Source organism: Battus philenor, unplaced genomic scaffold (genome assembly GCF_028537555.1).
Source record: "Battus philenor isolate CCGP_79_NKW_IND1 unplaced genomic scaffold, ilBatPhil1.0.hap1 SCAF_15, whole genome shotgun sequence".
In the NCBI taxonomy this organism is placed as follows: domain Eukaryota; kingdom Metazoa; phylum Arthropoda; class Insecta; order Lepidoptera; family Papilionidae; genus Battus; species Battus philenor.
This window is the reverse complement of record NW_027181677.1, coordinates 8746807-8774590: the sequence shown is the minus strand read 5'-3', so window position 1 is coordinate 8774590 and position 27784 is coordinate 8746807. Positions and strand designations below refer to the sequence as shown.

At 33.2% G+C, this 27784-nt stretch overlaps 2 protein-coding genes across 7 annotated transcripts; one reads left to right on the top strand and one right to left on the bottom strand.

Annotated features, from left to right (window-relative positions):
- The first annotated feature begins 754 nt into the window (after window positions 1-754).
- On the top strand, window positions 755-13543 carry LOC137918610 (protein smoothened-like). 5 transcript variants are annotated; one of them, XM_068761434.1, is made up of 11 exons: window positions 3608-3829; window positions 3903-4030; window positions 4760-5414; window positions 6925-7138; window positions 7859-7979; window positions 8066-8144; window positions 8344-8568; window positions 8800-9001; window positions 9891-10061; window positions 10657-10860; window positions 12001-13543. In XM_068761434.1, the coding sequence occupies exons 3-11, from the start codon at window positions 4760-4762 to the stop codon at window positions 12395-12397; spliced, it is 2268 nt and encodes a 755-aa protein (XP_068617535.1). In that variant the 5' UTR covers window positions 3608-3829; window positions 3903-4030; the 3' UTR covers window positions 12398-13543. The 5 variants fall into 5 exon arrangements, 4 of the variants coding, with proteins under 4 accessions (XP_068617536.1, XP_068617533.1, XP_068617534.1 ...); XM_068761435.1 differs by lacking the exons at window positions 3608-3829; window positions 3903-4030 and adding an exon at window positions 755-940; XM_068761433.1 differs by lacking the exons at window positions 3608-3829; window positions 3903-4030 and adding an exon at window positions 1131-1214.
- Window positions 13544-13811: 268 nt separating this feature from the next.
- LOC137918622 (protein quick-to-court-like) lies at window positions 13812-19885 on the bottom strand. 2 transcript variants are annotated; one of them, XM_068761451.1, is made up of 6 exons: window positions 19435-19885; window positions 17680-17947; window positions 16545-17585; window positions 16365-16466; window positions 15934-16026; window positions 13812-15225 (listed from the first exon to the last, which is right to left on the bottom strand). In XM_068761451.1, the coding sequence occupies exons 2-6, from the start codon at window positions 17920-17922 to the stop codon at window positions 15022-15024; spliced, it is 1683 nt and encodes a 560-aa protein (XP_068617552.1). In that variant the 5' UTR covers window positions 17923-17947; window positions 19435-19885; the 3' UTR covers window positions 13812-15021. The 2 variants fall into 2 exon arrangements, with proteins under 2 accessions (XP_068617552.1, XP_068617553.1); XM_068761452.1 differs by lacking the exon at window positions 15934-16026 and having other exon boundaries at window positions 13813-15225.
- Between the last annotated feature and the right edge of the window lie 7899 nt (window positions 19886-27784).

The following is a 27784-nucleotide window of genomic DNA, read 5'->3' as shown; positions in this document are numbered from 1 at the left end:
TTCTTGAAGTGTGTATCGCTCCGTCGGTTACAAACAACTAATGCTTTACATATCTACATCATAAATGTCAAAGCTCAAATACATTTAGCGCTATTTGTAAAAATGAAGGCACTTCACAATATGAAATTACTTTTGCCTTCTGTTATTTGTCAAAATTACGTATTTAATTTAATAATAATACACACATCTACAGTCACGCGGTACAGATGTTATAGTCCTTTTGCAATTCAGCCGTTGCTTGAAGTCTGCCGTCTGTCAATAAGGCTCTTATTTTTCCATCAGTCGGGACTCATGGCTTAGAAAGCGGTCGATAAAATATAAAAGTTTAGGAGGCAGCTTCTTAAGAATAAGGAAACAATTTGGGTACTTTCTTAATCACAAAGTTATAAAAATACCCTTCTTAGATTCTCTGCATAATTTTATACCTATGCATTGTTTGTGTTCCATTTGTAAATATAATTAATTTTTTTTTTATTGTGAGCTAAAATTTTACCTCAGGCAATCAATTACTTCACGTTTTTATTAATATACTTGTATATGAATTCCCATAATTTTTTAATTCAGATTTTTTAGGTAAATTCAACTTTTTAAAGATAAATCCTGAAAGAATTTTTAACATAATTTTTTTCACCATTTGTTTAAACAAATTAGGTGTTATTTACTTAGTAATACATTCGACCTGTTGATTTTATCTATAACTGTTTAAATCTGTTCAGAGTATTGTTACATCTGTAGCAAACAATCATGGCTGGCTTGGTTCGTTGGCTGTCTAATTTTCGATAGCATTCCTTCATGAGTTCGTTATTCATTAGGTTATATTAGTTTGTGTTATTTATTTTTAACTTTGTAATAAGTGATAACAGAACCTTTGATTTTTGTGCTGTGTTGTTGGAGTTTATTTCTAAACTTATAATGTCAACTCCTGGTCTTTAAAAACAAGGTAAGCGTAACGAATGGCCTTAAAACTTATTTGGTTTTCGCTCCGGTAACTGTTTTATTAAGAAGTAACATAAATGTTTCTGTAATTAGGTATCGAAGGCTTAACATGGATTTTGGACATCCTCCACCGAATATGGGCATGCCCCCTCCCGGCATGGGTGGTCCTATGGGCCCACCGGGACGTAACAACACACGCCATAATTTAAGACCTTTCAACTACCAGATGCGCTTTCCACCACAGGGACCACTCAACATGACTCAAGACGACTTTGATGGTAAACGTTTACGTAAATCTGTTATGCGAAAAACAGTTGACTACAATGCCGCTATTATAAAGGCCCTAGAATGTCGTGTATGGCAAAGAGACTGGCGTGATAGGCATGCACTTCAACCGGATGCTATGTATACTCCAGATCTTTTACCGCCACCCTCATATCCCGATAATCCAATTAACGCGGTCACAACACGTTTCGTTAAGACTGCCACTAACAAAATGAGGTGTCCAATTTTTGCCGTAGCATGGACGCCAGAGGGCAGGAGATTAATAACCGGGGCATCATCAGGAGAATTTACTTTATGGAATGGTCTCACTTTTAATTTTGAAACAATTTTGCAAGCTCATGATTCTCCAGTGCGGTCAATGGTTTGGTCACATGGGGAAGGCTGGATGGTAACTGGTGATCATTCTGGATTTATAAAGTATTGGCAAAGCAATATGAATAATGTTAAGATGTACCAGGCTCACAAGGAAGCAGTACGAGGAATTAGTTTTAGCCCTAGTGATTCTAAGATTGTTACCTGTTCTGATGATGGTACTTTACGGATTTTTGACTTCTATAGATGTCAAGAAGAAAGGATATTGAGAGGTCATGGCGCTGATGTAAAATGTGTTCAATGGCATCCAACCAAAGCTCTTATAGTGTCAGGGAGTAAGGACAATCAACAACCAATCAAGTTGTGGGATCCTAAGTCTGGGACTGCTTTATCCACTCTTCATGCTCATAAATCTACAGTTATGGATTTAAAATGGAATGATAATGGTAATTGGCTTATTACAGCTTCAAGGGACCATTTACTTAAATTATTTGATATACGTAAACTGGGAACTGAACTTCAAGTATTTAGAGGACATAAAAAGGAAGCTTCTAGTGTAGTGTGGCATCCGAACCATGAAGGCTTATTTTGTTCTGGAGGTTCAGATGGAGCTATTCTCTTTTGGAATGTTGGAACTGATAAAGAAGTTGGTTGCATTGAAGGTGCTCATGAGTCTATTGTGTGGACGATGGCATGGCATCCTTTAGGCCATATATTATGCTCAGGATCTAATGACCACACATCTAAATTTTGGACCCGGAACCGTCCAGGGGATCAAATGAGAGACAAATATAATTTGAATACCTTACCTCCAGGTGTCCAAGATGATCATGATTTAGAGGAACCTGCTGTTATACCTGGAATGGGACCTGAAGATAAAGTTGAAATATTTTCTTCTGATACTGATAAGGTTATACCTGGATTAGATTTAGATACAACATTTATCCCTATGGAATTTGAAAAGAAAGTTAAAAAAGTACCATACAGTAAACCTATACCCCGAAATTTTCAAGCTCAATGGAATCATGGTCCGACTGTAGATGATGCAGCAAGTGAAGCTTTAACACAAGCTCTAGTTGAATCAGTGCCAGGAGCAGTGCCACTTCAACAATTAGCACCATCTGCTATTTTTGTTTATGGAAAATTAATACCTGTAGAAGCAGGCTCTAAATTGGAAAAAGCAATCTTAGATGGTCCTATAGCATTGAAAAAATATATAGCAACGGGTGAAATTGAGGAGCTGCATGATATGATGCCTCATTTAGAACATGATGCTGATGATGAGAATTTTACGCCATTTGAATATCCTGCTCAAGAAGATGAGTCTGAAGATCCCAATGATGAACATAAAGAAAAAGAAGATTTATTAGATGAAGAATATTTTGAAAATGACAGAGATGCTGATGAACAAAATGATGATGAAAATTATGGTAATTTTGATAATGAGTCTGAAATTAGCAATATGCCACAAATGGGCTTGATGAGACCACCAATGCCTATGAACATGGGACCTATGGGACCCCCAATGAGTCACATGGGACCAATGAGTATGCCACCGCCACACTTAGCTGGAATGGGTAATATTCCACCATTGGGTAACATGCCGCCAATGAATAATATGCCTCCTATGGGTGGTATGCCACCCATGAATAGCATGCCACCTCCATTCTCTGATAATGGTTACACAAAAACTCATTATGATTCTAATTATGATAATCAATCCTTTTCACAAGAAAATGAAGAGTATAATGATGAAGAAAACTTTGATCAGAATTATGAAGAGGAAGGTTTCAATGACAATGATGAAATGAATGATAATTTCAATAGGAATCCAAGGTGGGGCAATTATAGAGGTAGAGGACAAGACAGAGGACGAGGACAAGATCATGGAAGAAATCATGACCGTGACCGTCGATCAGAAAGAAGTAGAGGTCGTGGTATGAATGGTCATGGCATGCGTAGCAACCGTAGGGGAAGTGGTAATGCACGTGGTTCACCCTGGAGCCGTAGAAGTGGTGGTTCTCATCGAACATTTAGAAGAGGAAGTAAATCAATTTCTAACTAGCACATGTTTGTCCTAAATGCATGCACAGACTATAATTTTTCATTGAAAATTGAATGTAAGTGTTAGTGTAATGAAATAGTGACGGCATTAAAAATGGTTGTACATAATTATTATTTACAGCTTGTATGTTATTTTGATAAGCTGAAAACATAATAAATTTATATTATGTCACAAAAAATATTTTTAAATTTGTACACAGGTGTTTGTTTTTATTAAATTGGCGTGGTTCTGGTGAGTTGATCAGTTACTAAATTTATTAATTTCGTATTGAACATGTTTTAATATTTTTTTATTGTAATACCAGGTAATAGTTGTTTGTGGAAGACTTATTCATTATGACCTGCAATGCTGACTTGAAAAAAGAAGAATCAACAGTCAAATTTTTGCACCACAAAGGCTACCAAGGCGCCGAGGTTTCTCTTCGTTATTATAGTAAGAGCCTGGTATTTTCTTGAATTCTGTTATTAATAAAGGAATTTAATAAATCATATAAATTTATCCTATTTACATTATGTAAGTTATATTTGTTTATGTGGGAATAAATGATTTTTAAAATAAAGAAAAACCTATGTCCAAGGTTTATCCTATCCTTGTTTACATGTAGTCAGTACAAAATCGGACCATTTTTAAAATTACTTCATACATGGTACTTTAAAATTGGAAAAGAAAGTTTTTTTGAAAATAGAGATTTTTAAATATTTATTACAAGATTCTACTTCTACTTTGTCATTAAGTTTTCTTTAATTAATTTATCTAAATTGCATACATTCTTAAGCTTTGAATACCAAAATCTTTGATATAGAATTAAAAAGTTAGCCAAAAATTTTGGTTTTTGTGTAAAAGTAAATTGTGAAAAGCCTAAAATACAATTTTTGTACTGACTTTTACCTATCCCTAATCTTTTCCTAACAGGATAAACCAAACCCAAAAATGGTTTTTGTGAGATGTTAGCACTTCATAATAGATAATTTTGGATTTATAGTATAATTTGTAGAAAGAATAAAAATATAATATTTTCAAGGGTTTCATTTTCTTTTTGCCCTATTACATAAATAAAGGAAAATTTATAAAATCAAAGTGTAGTTTTCATTTAATTTTTTTTTATTTTTTGGCCCTTGTTGCATGTTTTTGAGTAGATGTACAATGGTTTATTTGTTACAGATGTTTTCAAGATGGGTGTGCTGGATTCTAATAGTTGCTGTATGCAATGCAAGTCAATATGGTTCTGGAGGAGACAAAAATGCCATTCCTGACCTTGGTGAAAATGCAACTGAACACTTGGAACCTATCAATGGGACACCAAATTTTAGATTGATAAAACCAGAGAAAGGTACACAATGGTTTCCAGAACGAGAAATTAAGCTTGACAGCTGTGTGAGAAGAGCGAGATGTGAAACCTTGAGTAAAAACACATGCTTAGGCGTTAAACTACCTTATGAAAAAACAAGTGTTCATCTGACCTTCTATGATACACAAAGTAAAATACAGAACCAGTTGGAATTGTACAGAGAATTGATAAATGTACCAAAATGTTGGGCAGTCATTCAACCTTTACTTTGTGCTGTGTTTATGCCTAAATGTGAAAGAATACTCGGGCATGATATGGTGTACCTGCCATCATATGAGATGTGTAAAATAACTATGGAGCCATGCACTATTTTATATAATTCTACCTACTTCCCGTCATTTTTAAAATGCAATGCTACAAGATTTCCTCCAAAATGTGATAATGCAGCTAGGGAAATGAAATTCAATACTTCAGGAAAATGCTTGTCCCCTTTGATACATACTGATAAATCTCTTCATTTTTATGAAGGTATAGTATATTTTTAATGTAATTTTAGCCATGAATATTTTTCTTATAAAACTTAATTCGACATGTTTATGTGGTTTAGTGCTACAGAAATTCTAGCTCGCCTTTGATATGCGCGCATTAAGATGTGGGAGTATTGGCAGCTTCATTCTGTCAGTTCGTTGGCTACGATTTCTTTAGGCGCAGTACAGTGGTTTCCTTAAATGTTTTGATTTACATTAAATCTTTAGTGCATTTTTCTTATCAGATGTACAGTAAAATTTCACCACCAGTGTAAAGGAATCCTACCACGGTTATTAAATTCAATGCACTATTGCAATAACCCTAGAAATAACTAAAATATATGTGCGGATAGCCTGCTTTATTATTATTTATTTGCTGATAAAAATAACTATAAGAGTTAAAAATTATTGATTAAAAAGTATTCCTCAATGTTAATCGCAAGAAATTAATTTTATTTTTGTACATTCCTATTTAATATATATACATTCATAGACATAAATGTAATATGTAATTTAAAAATATTCTAGATTAAAAATCTTAAGAAGTATATCATTAGGTTATATATATATTACCATTATGATATTTTCCGTTATTACAATGTATATAAAAAAATTACTACAAAACTTCAAACATTATAGTATTTTCAATCTACTCCGTAAACTTTGAAGGTAATAACACACCTAACCTAACACACTTTTTATTAGATAATAAATAATGATATAATTTTTCTAATATTGATGCAACATATTAATAACAACAATTAAAACATTAATAATGTCTATGTTAAGGAAGTCTAATGTAATCTATAATATGTAAATATATGCGACAAAACTTCAAGTCCGTTGCCATAATGACACGTCGATGTGTTTGTCTTTTATTTATTATTATCGTTATAGAATTATTGACAGTGACCACTTGTTAGAAACTAGAATCAGATTGAGCTCTACTATAACAGCATCTTTCAATTTCAAGATATAATGATTCCAAACCCACCCTAAGCCAACGAAAAACTCAGGCGGTTATTTTTGTGGTGGTCACTTTTACAATATTTTTAATACCTTTGCATTAATTTATAGGCCTTAGTACCACTTAAAAAGTTTCTTTTTATGTAAACTTAAATTTATTACACGATTAGTATAGAAACATTTCATAGGATTGTATAACAATATGGTGTTCGGTAGCCCACAAGAGTTTTTATTTTATAATTTTACAACCAAATATGTTTAGATACAGGGACCACTTTGTGAGACATATTTGATAAATATAAATAAAGAAATAAGAAGTAATATTTGTGTTGTGTTCATCAATTCGGTAATAATTAATAGTATTTTTTTTGTTTCATTTATTTATTTAAAATTATAAACATTAGAATATTAAGTCTGAATATAAGGTATATAATTTATTGGTCGACTTGTAAATATTTCTTCATGCAAATAATTTAACTATTTGCACTAGACTTATAGGCCCGCACTGCTGTTATATGAATTTGATAATTACTGTTGTCATTTAGGCATATCCGGATGCGGTCTTCCCTGCCGTGATCCACTCTACACTGAAGACGAACATCAACAAATACACCGGCTGGTGGCGTGGGGTGCAGGAGTGTGCCTAGCTTTTAACCTGTTAACCGTTGCGACTTTTCTCATCGACTGGCGTAGCGCCAACAAATATCCAGCCCTCGTCATCTTCTACATAAACGTCTGTTTCGCTGTTGCGTCGATGGGGTGAGCATATCACAATTTTAGTTTTAACCTTTGTACTTAAGACCAGGATCCATGCTCGAAAAAACTTTACTCTTGTGTGTTTAAAAGTAGACTCACGAAAAACCTGCTTAAATTTGCATTTATGTGCTTTCACGCGCCTAATTATATAGGTAAGATAACATTAAGAGTGTTACGTGGGTCAACTACACGAGGGGTTAATACACTTTATATCTTGTTTTTTAACTTTTTACTAATTTTTGAAGTTTATATTTCAAACGAAACTATATTTAACAGACATTCTAACTGCTAAACAAAACCTAGGTTGTATTCATCAACTTTTTTAATACATGCTAATTTATTTATTAATTCAACATTAATTAAAAATGTAATTTAACATTTATACATAAACATTATAAATAATTTGATTGTCCTGTGGCAAAATACAATTTGGATAATTAGGATTTATTACTGCTGATTTCAGTGATTGTATATCATTTGTTTCCTTATCTAGATTTTCTAAATTTAAATTAATTGCGTTTTGTAATTGGTCTCAATAGCTGGCCAGTATGAAAGCAATTTCCAATATTAATAAAACAATGGGCGCACAAAATATTTTTTTTTATGGCGAGCGGCGAAGTGAGTTTTAAACTTAGTTTAAGTTTTAAAAAGTTCACTTAACAAACATATTTTTTTACTTTATTTTATATGTAGTTTAAATACATTATTTATATTGCATTGTAGCTGGCTTGTACAATTCGGTGTCGGATCCAGGGATGACATAGTCTGTTCCAAAGATGGAACTAGGCGGCGTGGCGAGCCGTCGGCAGAGGAAAACCTTTCCTGTGTCGTTGTTTTTGTATTGGTAAGCATTTCAAAGTAAACGGATAACCTTTTTGTTAATTGAGGTTTAATATCAATAGTTTTCTCAAATGTTATTTTTAATTGCAGGTCTATTACTTTATGATGGCTGCCTGCGTTTGGTTTGTTATCTTCACATATGCTTGGCATATGAGTTTCAAAGCATTAGGTAAATTTACAAAATTTGATTAATTTCTTGGTAAATATCGGTTAGTCGAATGTATAAGTTATGTAATCTATATACAGACTGCTGCCAAGTTCGGAATGTTAATTCTATTAAGAAGAACCTAGCAAGGAACTCTTTTTACTTTTTCATTTAGATTCAGAACTCAATGCTAGATGATTTAAATAAGAAATCTAATTTTTAGGAAAGATTCAGGACAGGATTGATAAAAAAGCGGCGTATTTTCATCTGGTGGCTTGGTCACTGCCGTTGGTGCTTACGATCACGACCATGGCATTTGGTGAAGTCGATGGTAGTAGCGTCACTGGCGTCTGCTTCGTGGGATATGTCAATCATCCAATGCGGGCTGCGTTGCTGCTAGCGCCGCTCTCTGTTGTGTTGATTCTCGGCGGCTACTTCCTTTTAAGGGGTGAGAGCTTCAACTATTTTTAAATTTTTATCTCTAATCCAATGAGTGAGAAGATAATTACAGATTTTTTAGAGTAATCACTTTATTTATTGAAAAAATAAGTTTATTTGATTTATTAGATCTTGATCGATTATCCTGATTGATTAGACCCTTTCCGCCCCCCTCCAGATCGAAGTGTGAACAAAAACGGCAAGATAAAAGTCTTCACCTTACTGTATTGTATTGTTCCAGGTGTTTTTTCGCTTATCGCGGTGCGTGTATCCAGTAAGGACGTGATATCGGCGCGCGCCGCCAACAAGATCCGGCAGACGATCACCCGCTGCTCGCTCACAGCTGCGCTCGTCGCCGTCTTTATATGTGTCACCTTTGCATGTCACGTCTACGAGTTTAGAAATGCCGACTCCTGGAAGGAATCGTTCAAGAAGAATATCATGTAAGTTCAAGATGACTTGCGTGTGTAGCTTTAAGACACAGGTGATTGGTTACATTTCTAAATGCTTTAAAGCAGTGAAAATATTGCTCATTTCCTGTCAATTAGTGTATGGTATACACTATCCAAAAATCAATGTTTTCAGAAATAATAAATTACATAATGATAACACAAATAGAAAAGCGATTTCGAAATTTGGATTACTACATATTCAGAGTAATTATTGTATACTATCTATACCTGCAGACTTTATACTGCCAGCAGTTAGAGGCCCTTTGCATTCTAACAGAGTTTTAAAGAAAGATAAATAAAGAATGATGACTTTATGCATGTTGATTAGAATCATCCTATATAAAGTGAAATTTTACTCTATTAAGAACAGAAGAGCAGCTTCTCTTTTAAACCTAACCAAATCCAAGTGGTAGTAATGTTACTCCAGGAGTTTTCTAAAAAATTCAAATTTTTAGCATAGCATAGCAACCAATAGATCAATTCCTTCTGGCAGGCACCCTCAAAAAGGATAGTTGGACTATCTCTGGGCTTAGGTTCACTCTTCAGTGTCACTGCACAGTCACTCCATAGAATTTGTTCAGGATTTTCTGGACAGGATCGGTAGACCAACGAAAATAGCACATATCCCTGCGATCATCCTCAAGGTGGACAAACGACCTTAATAAGGTCGTCGAAAGACGCTGGGTGTAGACAGCTTCCAGTCGCCTTGTCCAGCATGGGAAGACTGCGTTCTACGGATAATGCTAATGATGATGATGATGACACATCCTAAACAATTCAGCAAAAGTTTAATAGATTAATTACCATTTTTGAGTTAGTCTTTCAGAACTTGGATGTATTATCCCAATAGATCAGATATTTTATGAAGTTATTATTTTAGATGTCGTTTGGAAGCATTGAAAGAGAATGAACTTGAGTGTTCCGTTGGAGCCCGTCCCTCCGTGTCCGTGCTGCAGCTGCGACTGCTGTGTTGCTTCGCGGCAGGAGCGCTCATGGCATCCTGGACGTGGACTCCGGCGGCGGCGGCTGCGTGGAGACGCTATATGGCGAGGTAATAGGAAATGTAGGTTGTAGCAATTACTTTGGAACTGAATTTTACTATACTGTATTTACTGAGAAGATCTCATTGATTCATTGGTCAACAATGAGTAATGAATGTATTCACCACACATCCATTGTTAACTCGGTGTGCGCATATTCGCTTGTTGTTTTGGTTATTGTTGACTTGATTTTTAATTTTTTTAGGTTTATTGAAACAATCATATGGCATAGATAAGTATAGATTTTTTAAATATTTGCTTTTTGTCATCAACATTTGTGTTATAAGGTGAGGCTGGCAAAAAATGTGTGTAAATATCTTGACTAAACATCTAGAATACAGAGTAAAAATTGCATCCTATTAAAAGATGTAATAAAATATTAAAACAATAAATAGAATTTAATGCCAAATTGAATATTCTACCCACAGAAGCGTAAGGAAACCGTTAATCCTAGGCGTCTTTCCTTCTCTGTTGTAATATCTTATTTTTGACTAGGAAAAATGTCTGCATCGACTATTATTTATTTTTTGTTTTAGAAGTGATATTGGTCGAAATATAATTTTTTATACCACCAAGCTATTAATTATATGTTTATGGTGGGTATAGGAAATGTGGATGCTCGGTGGAAGCTGACGGTACTCGACGTGCGCGGAAAGACGAACTGATAGCGCGAGCGTACCGGCGACGTGGCGAGTTCGCGGCTCGCGGCCGCATATCCATCTCGTTGGGTGCTTCGCGCCAGGATCCTGTCGGCCTATGTCTCGACCACAGTGCACCCATTGATTGCCACGACGACGCCAAGCACGAGAGGTAATTTTTCCTATGTTTAATTTTTAACACTTATCATTCATTTTTTATGTATGACAAGTTAGTTTTTTATGTCAGGTATCACACTATTTTTTTTTTACATAAAGATTGAAATTTGAGTAGAATTACTCGCTAAGACATACACGTGGATATAGGTGGACAGACAACATAGTCAAGGTTGTGGAGAGTTGTTAGAACCTTTTGAGGGTAATTTGTCTTAGGAGTTAGTTATGGAGTTTAAATTAACTACTGTACTTAACTGTCGTGGGTAGGCCCTGCACTAGTTAGGCTAACGACATAGTTAACGTCGAATGTTGCTGAATGCGGGCAGCGCAAGCCGGTAATCGTGGCGATCAGGTGAAGCCTTGCAGAAAGCGTATAGACACCGACACCGAAATCATATTAAATCATATCACCGAACTCGTATTTATAAATTGTATAGGTCAGCCATAAAGTTCACTTTATAAATAAATATACAAAAATACATGTTTGCTTTGTCGAATATATATTTCTAAATGAAGAAAAGGAAGAAACTTATTTTTTGTAAATAATATCATTGAAGAGTGTTCCAGATCTTTAAGAACATTAACTACACTGAATTAAACAACACTTAAAGTTTTCAAACACACGCTTGCAAGATTAAGAGTTGCAAAAGACGCTGCTCTTGAAACGTCCCCATGAAAAACCATATGGCTACAAATTTGGTCTTAATTGATGGAGTCACCCACTTTGATATGACTTTTCTTGAGAACATTTCTCGTATGTCCTTCATGCTGTTATTAGATGTGTACCAAGTGGCCACATCCTGCTTTACAAAAGTCAAGGAGTTATATTCGTTGAGCTCTTGAAGCTTTGCCAGACATTAATTAAAACTTAAAAGTAAAGTTTATCATAGACGCCCACCTTTTATACTTGTATACTTAAAAATTAAATTATGATCAAAAAGAGGTAAAAATGATAAGTAATTGAGACAATACAAAAAATACAACATTTTATTAGTGAATTTAGTTTTATCCATATAGATAATGCAGTCCTTAAAAGAAAATTTAGATGAGATATTTGTATGTAGATTGAATGGCTTCATTGTTGAAAACCTTAAAAGTGGGTTTAAATTTAATACAGTTTCGTTATATTTTTGCTTAGCGGGGAATTATCATCTTCATGGGCTGCCAATTTGCCTCGGTTCGTGAGACGACGTGATGCGTTGGTACTTCCAGCGCACACGCATCATTCTCTTAGTTCGACTCCGGATAGAAGAAATTCTCAAGACTCACAAATAAGCTTCAGTCTCCGTCACGTATCAGTGGAGTCGCGTCGCAATTCTCTCGACAGCCAACTCTCGGTCAAGATCGCAGAGATGAAGACTAAGGTAGGTCGTCGACGTACTAAGCACAGTAAAGCGAAAAGGAAAGCCCGTGCAGCAAGTGCAAGGAAAGAAAGCACACCTTCTATCGAAAGTCAAATAAGTCGTTACTGGCTACAGGCGATGGCCGCTAACAACGACCCCTCGCGGGAAGAAGTTAAATTTAGCTTTGATTGACTCATGAAAAAGCTTACTTATATGTCTATAAAATATCAATATCTGAAAACAAACTTGTTTAGTGTTTTTGACATGAAAGGTTATATTTAATTAAAAAAAAATTGCGGAAAAACCAACATAATGCATTTAAGTTAATCACAAACGTAAATTATACAAAATATCATAGTATAATGATGTGACATGAAATAATTATAATATTCTTTTATTATTTATATATATATTCTCATTATTAAAAAAAGGTATACTTATAAGGCTAAATATTTGCAGCTATCACTAGTAAATACGAAGGGTAAAAAGATAAGACGTTCAAATATTTTTGGTCAATCTATTTTTTTACAGAACATTTTTAACAAATGAAATTGCTATTAAAATAAGTCTGTTTTATATTATTTTATAGAGCTGTAATTCTCCACGATTGTAATTGAAGGTTTTTATTAATCATTTTAAGTTAATAAAGTTTAAGATTTAGTTGGTAATTATAGTTATGTAAGACAGAAGTTCAAATAAGTCTCAAAACCCAAAGGTGATTTCTGACTGCTACCATTGTGATATAATAATACTAAGATTTACTTTTTCATGATGATCTGAATAATATTTCTCTCATAACCATCTAACAAAACTTTAAAAAGACTGATCAGAATCTCTGTTGCATCACCGTGGCTCTTGGTGTTGATTACATTTATAAAAACTGTGCCATATAATGCAATATACAAATTAAAGTGTTTTATTCGCTATATGTGAAGTTTTATGCATGATAAATGTATTATCTTTGTATACAATTTTGATATTTTTTACGAGGTATTAATATTTTTAAGAATAAAAAATGGATGATATTATTTTTGGAATCATGGGACATTAACCGGTAAATCTTTTTAGCGTAGAAAAATCCAAGAAGGTTGTGATATAAACTCAAGCCGAGTAAAATATTGTGAGGCTATGTTACGAATCGCGTGTTTGTTCTTAAAAAATAACTTGGTCATTTGTTGCTTAACAGATATAATTACTGTATGCAATGTGTGAGGTTAATTAATGCTGCAATGTGTTTGCAATGTTAATTACTTAATACATGTGGTTCTACTCTGTAAATTGGGTATTACCTGTAAGTCTGCATTAGCTTTAACTTTTGTATGTATTTGATTACCAACACTAAATTACGTAATAAATGTTTTAACTAATAAATTGATTTTTATTTCTTAAATATTTCGCGTTTATACTTTAAATGTCTTGTAGGATATATTTTTTTTAAATTTCAATTTAAAATTATATTATCGAATCTTGTACATATAAAAACTCATCAACTAATTTCATAATCAAACTGACGAGGCATCTTCGCACTATCTTACCATCATGTTGGTTTTTAAATGAATCAATAAAAACGTAAATTAGTGTGGAGTATACTGCAGAAAGGTTTCTGGTGTAAAAGTATTACAGTTGAAAATAAAACATTTTTCGATTACTTCCCTGTTTAATCAAAAGAAAGCCTAAGGATAAAATGAAAACATCGGATCGCCGACTGTCATGAGAGACATATAAGCAAGGAGCAACAAAACAATACCTACTAAAACTTAGGTACTAAATGTCCTAGATGATATTTGAATTTTATAATTGAACTAATACTATTCTTTAGTATTATCAACAGGCAAGATAAAAATGCGAAATCAAAAATATTAAATAAATATTATGTTATTTAATAAATAAACGCTACAATTTTGCCTTTAACTGTCCTTGAAATCTCTTCAATTTGATATAAATAGAAAACATTAATAATATTTAACTAGTCATATGTAATAATTATTGTTTAATATTATGCATATAAGTGTGATTGTAATCATGATAGAGAATCATTTTCTTTATATTTCAAATTGAAAAGAGTTTACATGTTCGTTAATACGTTTATTTATTGAATAACTTATTATGGAACATTGCAAATATCAATCACAGATATAGCTTAACTGGCAAGATAAAATACTATTCAATAAATAATTTACTCATGGAACAAAATGAAGACAAACTCTGAATAACAAAGTGCATAAAATGTACATAATCAGTACCACCAGAAATTATTGTTACATTGTGTGAACATTACTTGTTATTCAAAATTTATTTTCAATTATTGGACATGAAATATAATATTATCATTTAAATGGATGGAACATTTAAGTTATACAATATTAATGTCATATATATAATTCTACCAACAACATAAAACATTTCATGCAAAACAACAAAAAAAAACTATATTTATTAAAAAATTGAAAGGAACACTTAAAAATAATTATGTACCACAGGTGTAACGTCTAGCGTTGACTGTACTTTTACACTTAAATAATGAAGTCAAAATTGCACAATTTAAATATAGGAATGTGTTTCTTTGGTGCTTACAAACTAAAGAAAAAAATCACAAAATGTCTTAAATAAATTCGATCGAGAACAAGAAAATTTGTATTAGCTTTGCTAAAATTATTATATATTTAATAATACTACAAAGAACTAAAGTAATCTAAAATAGCAAAATAAAATGCTCTTATTAAATATTGACGACATGCCAAAAAATAAATGTAAGTAGCTCAATAATATTAACAAAAGAAATATTTATCACACTTTCACAGCAGTTCTGAATCAATTTATGTTGCTCTGGCTTTGCGAATATTCTTTTTTTCGGCTTCTGTGAAGCCTAGAATATTTTCTATGGCATTCAGATGCCCTTGATGATTCTCTGGGTCCGTGAGAAAATAATAGATTGCTGATTTCAGGAACTGTAGTGTCACCTCAGGGTCTACGTTTGACTTATTGCCCTTTTGTGACTCGACAATGCGGCGATACATGGCCTGAAAAAATATCAAATTTGAAGGTGCAACTACATTATATCAAGAAGTGCTACTATAGTACACAAAATGAATTGTTATATACTAAAGCAAATACATACTCCATATATAAAAAGTTAGGTTTTTAATTCTAATTCTACATCATAGAAATAAGGAATTAAAACTAAATTAAACATTAAATACAACATTGACAAATATTGTATTCTACGACTACTGAAAAAATTTAAGATTGTATACCTAAGGATGTTCTCAAGCACTTATTACACCCATTAACCAAAAGAGGCTGTTTCAGAATAACACATGCAAATCAGTAGTGATTGATGATTATCAATAGTTAGTGCTAAACTTGTGTTAAAAGTAAAAATTAGCAAAAAGTCATTTTAAATAGCTTTATATCATTATAAGAGAATCACAGGCATGGCTACTATTAAAATTATTTATTTATCAAGCACATTTTCTAAATTTATGGTTAGTTAATTTTAGCAAAAACAAAAACATAAAAATAAAAATTATTTTGATTCAATGCAAAAAAACATTTTTTAGTACATAATCATAGTGATAAACAATCGCCTTCACCAACCCCCACCTATTAAAACAAAATTTTACTCTTAACACGAAGATTTCTGATCAGTGCAGCAAAGCATAGTAATATAAAAATATAAATACAAAGAATGTAACAAATATTTCTTTCAGTCGTTGCAAAAATCCAACCTTTCGAGCTCCTAGGACCCATAAAGAAACAGCCTCCTTTGCACTGAGAAGTGCTTGCGACTTTGCTGATCGGTCCTCTGTGAATGCCGTGTCCTGTAATGCACTACACATTAAAGCAGATCCTGTTAATTGCCACTACATGCTTTGCCTACACAAAAGTGTGATTTAATTAATGACCATCCTATGAAAACCTACACAATTATAATTCTATTTTTATTCATGTGATACTTTAGTATTAGCAACAACAAAGAAGGTTAGCATATCTAATAGAAGAAAATAGAATGTGAAGTATCAATATCTTATTTTTAATTTTTTGTTAAGTACATGACGGTTAATTAGCTTATGTTTTGGAAACAGATTAGAAGAACTTATGAAATAAGTTATTGAATAAAATAACACTTAGTATTTTAGCAAACATAAATGTAACTTACTCGGACATTCTCAAGCTCAGTCTGAGTTATCTGTAATTGTGTTAATAATTCTTCTACAGATACTCTGCTTAACTGCCCTTGTACTGCATCACTTTCGTTATCCTGCAAAAATTATAATTAATGTGTTGTATGCATGAAAAATGCAAATTAAAAATAAATATTTATTTCTATCTATCTTACTTTATCTGTATCAAATTTTGCTGCTTCAACTCCTTTATTATACATCTGCAAGTACATAGCACAATGTTTGCTTTCTTCATCCTGCAGCTGCTTACTGGCTTCCTCCAACTGTTTCTCTAATATATGAATCTTCTCTTTAGCTTGTTCATAATTGGGCAGCAATTCTGAATAGCGAGTATTTACATCTGCTAATTTCTGAAGTAAAGCTTCAACTTTGTCATTATGAGATTTTTTCATGTCTTGTGTATCTCCCACATGTTCCCTCATCATGTCCTCAATTTTTTTTTCATAGTGTGCAATTAAGTTGCGGCGGTCCTCATCGCTATCAGCCACTTCAGTCATGCAAGACACATCATGTGTAAGCATGTGAACTGATTCTTTTGAATGCAGTGATGAATTTGTCAGATCATCAAAGTGCCCTGAGTCAGTAAATGATCCTTGCATATCATTGCGACATCTTGTGGGAGTTCGATCTTTGAATAAAGGACTGTCAGTCACATCAAAGTCCCTACAGGTGTCTTTACACTTAACACCCTCTACAATTGAAGCCTCTCCAGCATTTTCCCTAATAGTTACCATTTCACTAGAGTTTGACTTCTCGTCTGGAGAGCATATAGAGGCTTTATACAACCGTAGTTCTACTACTTCCTTGGTAAGGTGAAATATTTCACTGTCCTTTTTTTCTAAATCTTTTTTTGCTTGACTAAGTAATGATTTCAGCCGGCGAATCTGCTTTTGAGCCCTTTGTGTTGGTGTAAGATACTCTTCTCCAGCCAAGCCAGCATGCGATGAACAATGCAGGACATAACGCATGGACCTACCGCTAAAAGTGGTACCATTAAATGGAGCATACCCGGCATCGACTGAGGCAGCCGTTGCAGCACTGCCATAACTATGCAATGATTCATCATCAGGTAAATCTTCCGGTGATCCTGGAGGCGTAAGCGCTGAATCTGTCATGCTCAAATTTCTGTCCACACAGGGGTCTTGTATTTTAAGACACGATTTTCTTGATTTGTTTTGTGTGTTTGAATTAAAAGACTAAAACAATAAAAATATTGAAGCATAAAACAATAGATAATACGTAGATTTATTAAGAATATTAATGCATTTTTTTACATTTTATTAAACTTACATGGCTGCGGGGGCGATGGCTCGGCTCTGGTAAACGAGAGCCATCGCTTCGTATTTTGTGATTAGAATTTTCCGTGATTACAGGAATTAATTTCCTTGTGGTTAAAGGTGAGCGCTGCACCATTTTCTCACCGCGCAGTCGCAGTGAAGAAGAGCGTCGAAAGTTGCCAATGACACTTGCCGCGCAGCAATGGTCATCGTGAAACTCGGAAATTCTACGACTTGGATTTCTATTCATTTTCATAATTATTAAACATTGACTTTGCGAACTGTTAAAACAATAAGATAACAATGTATTAAGTTAGGTTATTTGAAGCTAAACAATACACGACAGATAATATAATACGAACTTGAACAATCTGACAAAGTAGAAATTTAATAATTGTTGAGTGACTCTTTCGATTTATAGATTTAGTAGGCACATAATTTAAAGTATTTCTTGAAAATACAGTATTATAACAAAACTTTGCTAAATAATCTTACAAATATTTATTTAAACTTTCGATTCAAAATGCTAAAACAATGTTTCCAAACGATCATCATAAGTTCTAATATTCCCACGGCTGTTGCACAAATATTATAAGATAGCAATAAATACAATAAATATTTATAAGCATTGAGTGATCGTCGCTTTGAGGCGGTTTAATCGTATTGGTTGAAATACCTTGACATATTGACTTAGTTATATATACAAACTATTACTATGGTTATTCAAACTTAAACTAACGTGATAAATTTCTATTTAAAACAAACGTTATTATAACATTAATGCTTGCAACTTTTACTTTTAAGAAGATATAACTTTTAAATATCGTTTGTACCGCTCTGCTTATTTTACTTCTTTGAACTTGTTACGAAGGGGTATTGCACAACAATCTAAGAAATAACAATTCGAATCATTGCATAAATACACTATAATCGGAAAGAAAGGGCCTGCAATATATATTAAAGCATTATGCAGTGCTGACCTAAACATGATTTTGATATCTTGATGAAATTTAAATTAAAGAGGAGCGGTGAAGTAAATATTCATGATAATGGTCGGTGAAATATTCGTTATTTAATTGAAATGTCAAATTTGTCTTCGGTGTTTGAAAAGTATAAATTTATTTGCATGTATTGTATTGAAAACGACGTGAAAACGTGTTCTTTTGTTCAACGTTTTACTTACATGAAGTAATTGTAATGTCCTTGATGTTAATATTTGTGAACAAAAAATTGTTGCGTACGCACACTACAATACAACATAGTATACATTTGTTGGTTGTACATTTGCACAAATAACAAGCATATTTAATTACACGTACAATTTCTGAAGAATATAATTAGTATTAATAGCATCGTGGTACACTGCTGTTTACAAACATAATAAGGAATGCTTAAGTGAATGGTTACGTTATTTAACAATGATTGCAACAAGTACTTACAGCTAATTATTTTTTTTAATAAATGTCTTTAATTTTCTTTAATTGATGTGTTAAATTTAGTTTAACAGTGATATACCGTAGTACTGCAATATGATTAGCACATATAGAACTCTTTTTCAAACTCTTCTTAAATTAATAATAATTTATAGCGTGTTTAATGGAAAGAACACAAGGTTTTAAATATTTGAAAATACAAATTTTGAGTACTGGCTCATTTTTTTTTCTATCGAAAGTATAAAAAAGTATAACCGTATGTTCTATATGGTTATACCTTATTATTTAAGTATTACTAACATAATATATTGAAATAATTGTAATAATACACTTACTATTAATTGCACCTTGTATAAGTTTTCCAGATATCATCATTTTCAATGAAAATAAAATTGTCGGCGTAGGACACATCATCACGCACAGCAGTGTCATAGTTCGTTGAATAAACAATTCGATCGCACAATATTATTCGAAAATAAATTCTAGAAACATCAACTCGAACATCGCAAATTACATAGAGTAAACCATCCACGTTAACTTTTACGCTAAGAATGTTGCGGCAAGTTGTCGGAGCGCAATGCGTGCTTGGTCAATGTTTGTTCACGGTTGCTGATGCCGCTTCCAGCGCCTTACTGCGGCGACGTACGCCAAACGTGAACGTTCAAAAAAATTTCTATTGTTAACAGTTTCGATACACTTCGACGTAATGCAGTACTTTAATGTTGTGAAGTAATTAATTATTATTATGTTTTTTTACAACCATTCCAAGCAACCTTTAAAACTTTCCTATTTAGATTAACGCAGAGTATGCCACGCCACATCAGTACGCTACGCCATATCAGTACCTCGAACATTTTCCATTTTAGTTCGTACCCATATACCGGTGTTATAAATTGATTAGATATGCATTTACAAGTAAAAATACAAAAAAAGAATTTTACCGTGAAGTGTATTCGATCGATAATTTTGTCGGTGATTGGCCTCAACTTCATACCGAAGGTACTGTTTGGTAATAATCTAGCAATAGAAAACGCTTTGTTGGCAGCAATGCGGTTGGAAATTGTGGCGGCATTTTTTATATCGTTAGCAATTATTACGACATAGTCTGATAACGATGCAAACGTGCACCTTAGAGGTGTAAGTTTTAAAGATTAAAAACGTTTGGATTGTGTATATTAACTTTGTTATTTCAATCTGTCAAATCTCTATATGTATATTAAAATAAAAATATGCATTATAATTTGCTGTTTGTCACACAATCTATAAGGGCGAACTGGCAGTAGAGTAAAGTAGTCACTTCGGTCTGGGATAGAATAACCCACAAAATGCTCTCGCAATAGATTCTATTACCAATATTGTTTTCGACGACTCAATTACACCGGTGTCAACTATCACTAAGTAAGATTTATTTCTTCTTAAGACAAACTTCGCGTGAATATGTAGAACCTTTAATCTTTAAGGTAATTTATATGCAATTTTTTTGTAAGCCAGGTAGCCCAGCGGTAAAGGACTGAGACTTGCGACAGCGTTCTCTGCGTACCATAATACTACACTGCGATCGCCAACCCGCCAGCCGCCAAGTTTTGCGATTATTGTATATCCCTCCATAGATATCTTTGAGGAGGCTAATGCTTTACAATGGGCGTCTATGGACTGAAACGACGACGACGACGAATAACCCAAACGCGGCAACTAAAGAAAATGTGCAAACCGAAGTAGTTATTTGTAGGAACTGGTGAATAAGAATGTCAATAAACGAGAGGTGACAATGAACGTTGTTAGGACGTCACAAATTAAATAAAGTATAAAGTTAAAACTGTTATTGGTTTACTTCTTGGTTTCTTCTACAATCAATATATCACTCTCGCATCCTGTTAAACCACTTCTTTTTGGGGTTCTTTTCTACGGCGTTTAAGACTATCTACCGCTTATTCGGTATCTTGTACCATATTCCGTGTTTCATTTCTTTTATTTTATGAAATTATTGAGAGCGTATGGTCCAAAATTAAAGCTGGTGACACATGGAACACTAACATGCAACGTTACTAGGAGAATGACTCAATAATTCCTCATCTGCCATACTCAAATACTTTGGAGGCCGTTTGGCCGAGAGCCCTGACGCGATGTCTTGATGAGGGAGGAACTATAGGCGTGCAAGTTGTTATTGACACCTTTCCAAAATAGCTGATTAACATATTATTGTATGCTACCCAGTTAATACTGTTATTTTGTTTATTTTCGAGATAAAGAACAATTGTATAATAGCTTGTCCGGCCAAATGAATAAGGCACCATTGACGAGTTTCAATATTATTTCACGTTACCAATCAATGCGAGCAAGTACTTAAGCTCCGGTTAAAATGCGAGGTATTCATTTAGCATAAAGATTCTTAAAGCTTAAACAATCTAACTAAATATTTTAATTTGATTCATGGCAATGCCCAAACTTGTACGAATTTGCTTGTAGGTAAACTATTTTGTCATACTCTATCTCGTGTTACCCTCCTACTTTAATATTTATTTTTTAAATTAAATTAATTTCTTTGTTAATATCATTAGTCGCTATTTAAGGACGTCCCACATGAGGATTATTAATGAGCTTAGTACGACTATGTCTGAAATTGTAAAACAAGTTGTAAATGGCAGTACGAGATGGAGGTCCATCACCAAAAGTTACCAACAGTCTATAAGACTTAGTTGTTGATTAAAACTACAACGATAATCGTAAAAACTCATAAAACTATTTTCACGTGTTAAATATATAACGACGCTTAAATGTATTTTTAAGTTTCCCCCAATAAGTTAAAATAAAGGAGAGACTGATGCACGTGAAAAGATTCGTAAGGAGATCAAGTTTCGAATTTTAAAATTATTTTTAGACTTTATTTTTAAAGTAAACCATTAATAAATCAATGCAGTCAAATTATAGAAAAGCTATATAGGCATAGTTGGTTTGGCCCTCAATACCGATAATCGCAGTATCCTTATAATATTTCGAAGGATCTTACACTGACAGACCACTGAGAACAACGGGAAAATCTAATGATATATTACTTCGTCATAGGGTATATATAGCTTTAACTTAAGTTGATATTAAATAAGTTAGTTTAAGTGAGCCCGGAGATCCACAAGCAATACCGGAATCAGAAAACTGCATTAAAAATTTTAATGAAAACATTTATCAGTAATAAAATGTTATTATACGATTTCATTAAATGATCAATCAGTATGGTAGTACAAATAAATGTTTTTTTCAGTATTGATTTTATGTGGCACTTAAACGCCTGGAAGCCTTCTATACGGCCTAGAGAAGGATCTACTACAAGAAAAGTTGAAAAAAAATTAAATAAAGAAATTTTAAATAAAAATAAGTTTTCTATTTTATATTTTGTGTTATGGTCATAGATTTTATTTGTAATTTTGTGTGTAGCATACGGCACATTGTACCAATAACGAGGAGGTTATGAAACGTATATTACATGACCATATGAATAAATATGATTGGTGCATTTAAAGCGAAATGTTTAAAAATAAAAAAATTACCAACAATATCTCAAAACTAGTATTCGTAATGATAGGTTTCTTAGAAAAACGTGCGATAGATGTATGGTAAATTTGTGGACATGGTCCACAACTTTAAAAGATCCTGTAAGGTGTAATAATAACATACATATGCTATCATTAGTAGATACGTCAGATATGCAAATGTCTAGCGCAACTGATGTGTTTGAAGAATTTTGTATTGCCCCAAATGCATTTTGCTTTACAGGATAAGCACTGTCAAAATTAGAATTTAAAATATCGTAATAGAACAAAAATTTGTATTTATTCTTACTGGTAAACCGTGTCATTTCAAAATCTTGTAAAAAAGAGTTGAGTGATTGTATTTCATTATCACAAATTTTATCTTCTAGTATTATGATTATCTTATCTTCATATTGAGCGAACAAGCCTAGATCTAAACTTATAAGTATCTATTTATATATCTATACGGACTAAGATTTATTTCTTTTTACAATTACAAATACTTTCTACATCGCTAGCACCACTATATTTGTAGAAAAAAAGTCATGTCTATGAATTACCTTTTTTCATTTTAAATAATTCCGTGGTTAGAGAAATTATTAAATTAATAAAACTTACTATATCAATTATACCTCAAGGCGAGAGTAATTGTTATTTCTAGGTATCACCACATTACAACTGTTACACTTTGAAACTAATCTTAAATTTTAGTATGTTTTTATTTTTGAGCAGTATTCAATGTAAGAACAAGTCATTGGACAAACTCAGTTTCTAAGGTACCGCTTGAAAGAAAATGTTTTTAAATAGTTAATTTATATGATATATGATATTTATACGATAAAGTCGAAGTAGTGTTATGTAAAATTAAACAGACAATAGGATTAAATGTTCAACAAAAAAAAAATCATTATATCGACAGATGTCTGTTGTTCTGTCTTCTTCAATCTGTTTTGTAAATATTGTAAAATGTAAGTCACCAGCTTTGGTACATTGCGTGTAAATGCTTCTTTGCAAGTAACCTACTTCTCTACGCGTCGCTATCAAATTAATTTCAAGGTGTTAGAATTAATTTACAGGAAACAACCTTGGTTTCGACAGTGCGTTGCATTTTTTGGAAAAGTAATTTAGTACGGTATAAATGTTCAAATAATAAAAATATCTTTTGTATTCGTTTATTAAGTTCTCAATAAAGAACGATATTTGTTAAGTTATATCATAAATTAATATATATGTATATGTATATATATATATATATATATATATATATATATATATATATATATATATATATATATATACACATATTTATATAATTTATACCATGTCAACTATATTACATACTTGACATGTTGTACTAGTACTGTAGTTTCCTATGTTTACGTAATAGGTAATATTACGAAATCATCGGAGAAATACGGTCTTAACACATACGTACGTTATTATAAATTATAAAAATATTTCGAATCAAATTTGATATTGCAACTTGAATGGACGAAATGTTTTTTTATCAACATATAAAGATCGTTTTAAGAGATTTACACACGTCACACGTTTTCGACACAATAGATAAGGTACATATCCTATTGTATCACACTAGTCTAGCTTAGGCATGTGCTGTGCATGTGTACAAGAGAGTGACACGGGTAACTTGTTGTGGTGGTTGCCCCTTTGGCTTTAAACATGATGCTCTTTTCACTGATCAGCAAATAACTGTTTACCAGGTTATGATATGGTATTCAGCCTCGTGGGTTTTTCTGGATGATGAAGAGGCTGGACGCAGCTTCCAATCGGTCTTTTAGGAAATTTACAGAAAAGGCCTGCACCCGTTAGAAAACTTCCTACGACTGAAAAGATGATTGATGAAATTCAGGATGTAATGACCCGTGATATGCTAAACATCATTAACATTAGCACCATGGCGCCGCCTACGCGACTAAATAGCTAGGCAAATTTCCAATTCGATGAAATAAATAATGTAAGACCCGAAGAGAAGCTCAAAAGCTTAATTAATATACATGGCTAAGCGCCAAAACTTTAACTAAGAAAATAAAAATTATATTAACGCGGTAAACTATTAATTGTCTATAGTAAAGTGATGCCGAAATAATTCCAACTTCTATCACTTTAAACCTAGGTAAAATGTTATGAGAAAAAAATATGAATAGTCAGTCGCTGAGAGCGATTCATTGTTCGTTAACCTTCAATGGTGTTATTGATGCAATTTTAATTTCCTTACCAACCAGTTGCACTACCTCCAGTTCGCCTAATTAACACACTTCCTTTGAAAATGTTACGAAGTATACTCATTTCGACGAAACAAACATTACATAACCGTAATACAAAGTCTGATTCTTTTAAACTTTGCAGGTGCAAAACGGTTGTTATTAAAAAAATGAACGTATATATAAATGTATTTTTTAACATAATATCATAAATACTAAATTTCTTCTAGCTGAATATCCGTCGGTGCTTGTCGAAGGTGTACGATCAATGTGTCTTACCAGTGATAAGTCACTTGACTTTTATATAGGAGATCGAATTAGGAATGAGAAGATCCGTAGACGAAGGAAGTTAACCGATATAACCCAGCGGATTAGCAAGTGGCAGTGTGAAGGCCATATGGCGTAGTGAACGCACGTCCCTTGACTCTCAAGATTCTGGAATGGAGATCACGGATCAGCATGCACAGCGACGTATGTCTACCTACAACGTACAGACGGCCTTGATAAGGATATCGGAAGACCCGCCCGGTTCTAATGGAGATCAATGTGGTCTACGTCCAGTATTGGACGTCCTTGAAAAGAAATGATGATAATGAATGAATAAAATGTAAACAAATTTGAAATCATAGTTAATCTGCATCAATCATGTCGTATAAAAATATAGCTTATCGTATACGTGACTTATCCATGTTGCTTCTTCTATAATCGATAACCAATTTTATGTGAAATATTGTAATTATTGTCAATGCAATATACATTACTAACTTTATAAACGACAGGATTTTATGATTAATAACGGACGCACACACTTTGACAGATATGAAAGAGACGCCGACAGACGTACAAGGACATTCGATAAAGAAAGTTGTTAATGCACCGGTACTTATCAGAAATAACGTACACAAACCTAGCTGTAAGATTTGCTTTTACTATTGTTATTATTATTTTTTAAGTTATAGCGCAGTTCTCAAGTTTAAAATGAGTTATTTATTTATCTGATCCCATGGGAGGTTAAATGTTTTATGAATTATTTTTATTGTTTTTCCGTTTGTATAGAATAATTAAAGAAACACAGATTTATAATTGATTTAAAATTGTGTATACAATCACAGTTTTGTTATATTTTTTATGCAGTTCACTGTAATGTCACTTTAAGTAAAACCGAAACGTCTTCAACGTTCGTTAAAAGTACCGTTTAACAATTTTCGTTTATTTATATTTTAAAAAATAAAGAAAATTGTAAAAAATATTATTATGTCTGAATAAAAAATAGTAAACCTTTAAATAAAAAATGTTACTGACTTACTAGAGGCCAAAAATTTGTAATTTATAATTATTATTGTTACTCGAGCAGTGGTAGTCCAGAGGTATTTTCGAGATACAATGTTATGTAATTCACACTTTATGCATTATTTATATAGGTTTGCCTCTGTTCACAAACAAGTTTCCGGAGGATAGCAGCGCACTTTGCGTACCATAATACCACATTGCGATTACAAAGCCGCCTACCAAGGGTGGCGATTATGGTATTTCGACCCATAGATATCTTTGGAAGAGGCTCTTGCCTCGCAGTGCGTCTAAGGGCGTCTAAGGGCCGACGTTTTCTATTACTACGCTTTGTGTGTGGGTGTCAGCTGACATGTATAAATTATTTTTATTATTAAAGCGACGTGACGTACAAGATTAAGGAAATTATAGAATAAAGCCTTATTTGTCTACTATATTTACTGTAAGAGGACATTTAAAACCTACCTTTAGCTCATTGGTTTTGATGTTCCTCTTTCATCGTTATACGGCGGAGCGTTCGAGTGTGAAAATTCTTCTCCCAAGTAGAGGTAGGTCGGAACCTAACTTCTCATCCCTCCACCTAATGCTGGTACCGGACTCTCCCGGGTCTGTCCGCTTGTGCAAGGGGACAGAAGAAGAGAGCTAGAACTCACAAATACAGGCACTCCTCAGTACCCTGTTCCCACTCTTCGTCGCCAACCATTATTCAGCCGTGTAAGCTGATTTTACAAACACGCTTAATAGTGCATAGAAGGGAGAGCGACGCAAAGTAATATTAACACTTTTATTTCCCGCACTCACTTCTGCTCCGCAGCCTGCCCAGTTAGCTCTGAAGTAAGTACACATCGTATAGGCCATGTATGTTCCATTTAGCTTCACTGTTAGTGACAAGCATGTAAATCTCTCTCGGCAAGGCGAAGACTAGTTCGGGTGGCTACTACATATGAATTGATTTTATTAAAGATGAGCGAATCGACAACATGATCAAGGTCGCGGAAAGTCTCTAATTGCGAACAGTGCAAGACTGGTGATTGCGGCAATCTTTTGTGGAGACCTTTGCATAGCAATGGGCGTCTATTGGCTGACACGATGGTCATAATGAATAACAGCAGTTAGACAGGAGATTCTTCGACTATTTCTTTTCTCACTTCACTCCTAACGCTTTCTCACATTTAATTCTTTGTATATAACCCGATAGCAGGAACCGAGAGAGCCGTGATGCGGCATTCTTGGACAACCATGAATGCCAAAAGCTTATCGAGTGACAACCCTTGCTGTAGTCAGTTCACGGAGGCCCAGGCAATCCGTAGTGTCCGGTTAAGCGCCTTAAGAGCTTGGCGGTCTACAAAACGACCTTATAAAGAGTGTGAAACAATTTCAATAAAACATAAACGAAAGCAATCAGTTTAGCATCTATATTTGTTAACTCTTGTACATTAAAGTATCCACTGGGAAATGGAATTTATACAAGCAAGAATATTTTACAAGCTTATTCTTCACAAATATTGATTTTATTTACATATAAAGTTAACAAATATTTACATTCGTTTATCAACTACAGTTTATAATACTTTATACTTTGTTTACTTACTCGTAAGTGTAATATATTGTACATGTACACCGTGTGTTGTTCAAATTAAGATTAAACATAA

Coding starts and splice junctions, on each gene's coding strand:
- LOC137918622 (XM_068761451.1), bottom strand. CDS start 17,922: ATGAAAATGAATAGAAATCCAAGTCGTAGAATTTCCGAGTTTCACGAT. Junction 16,027..16,364: donor CTGAGCTTGAGAATGTCCGA/GTAAGTTACATT, acceptor AGTGCATTACAG/GACACGGCATTCACAGAGGA. Junction 15,226..15,933: donor GGGTCCTAGGAGCTCGAAAG/GTTGGATTTTTG, acceptor ATATTTTTTCAG/GCCATGTATCGCCGCATTGT.
- LOC137918610 (XM_068761432.1), top strand. CDS start 1,046: ATGGATTTTGGACATCCTCCACCGAATATGGGCATGCCCCCTCCCGGC.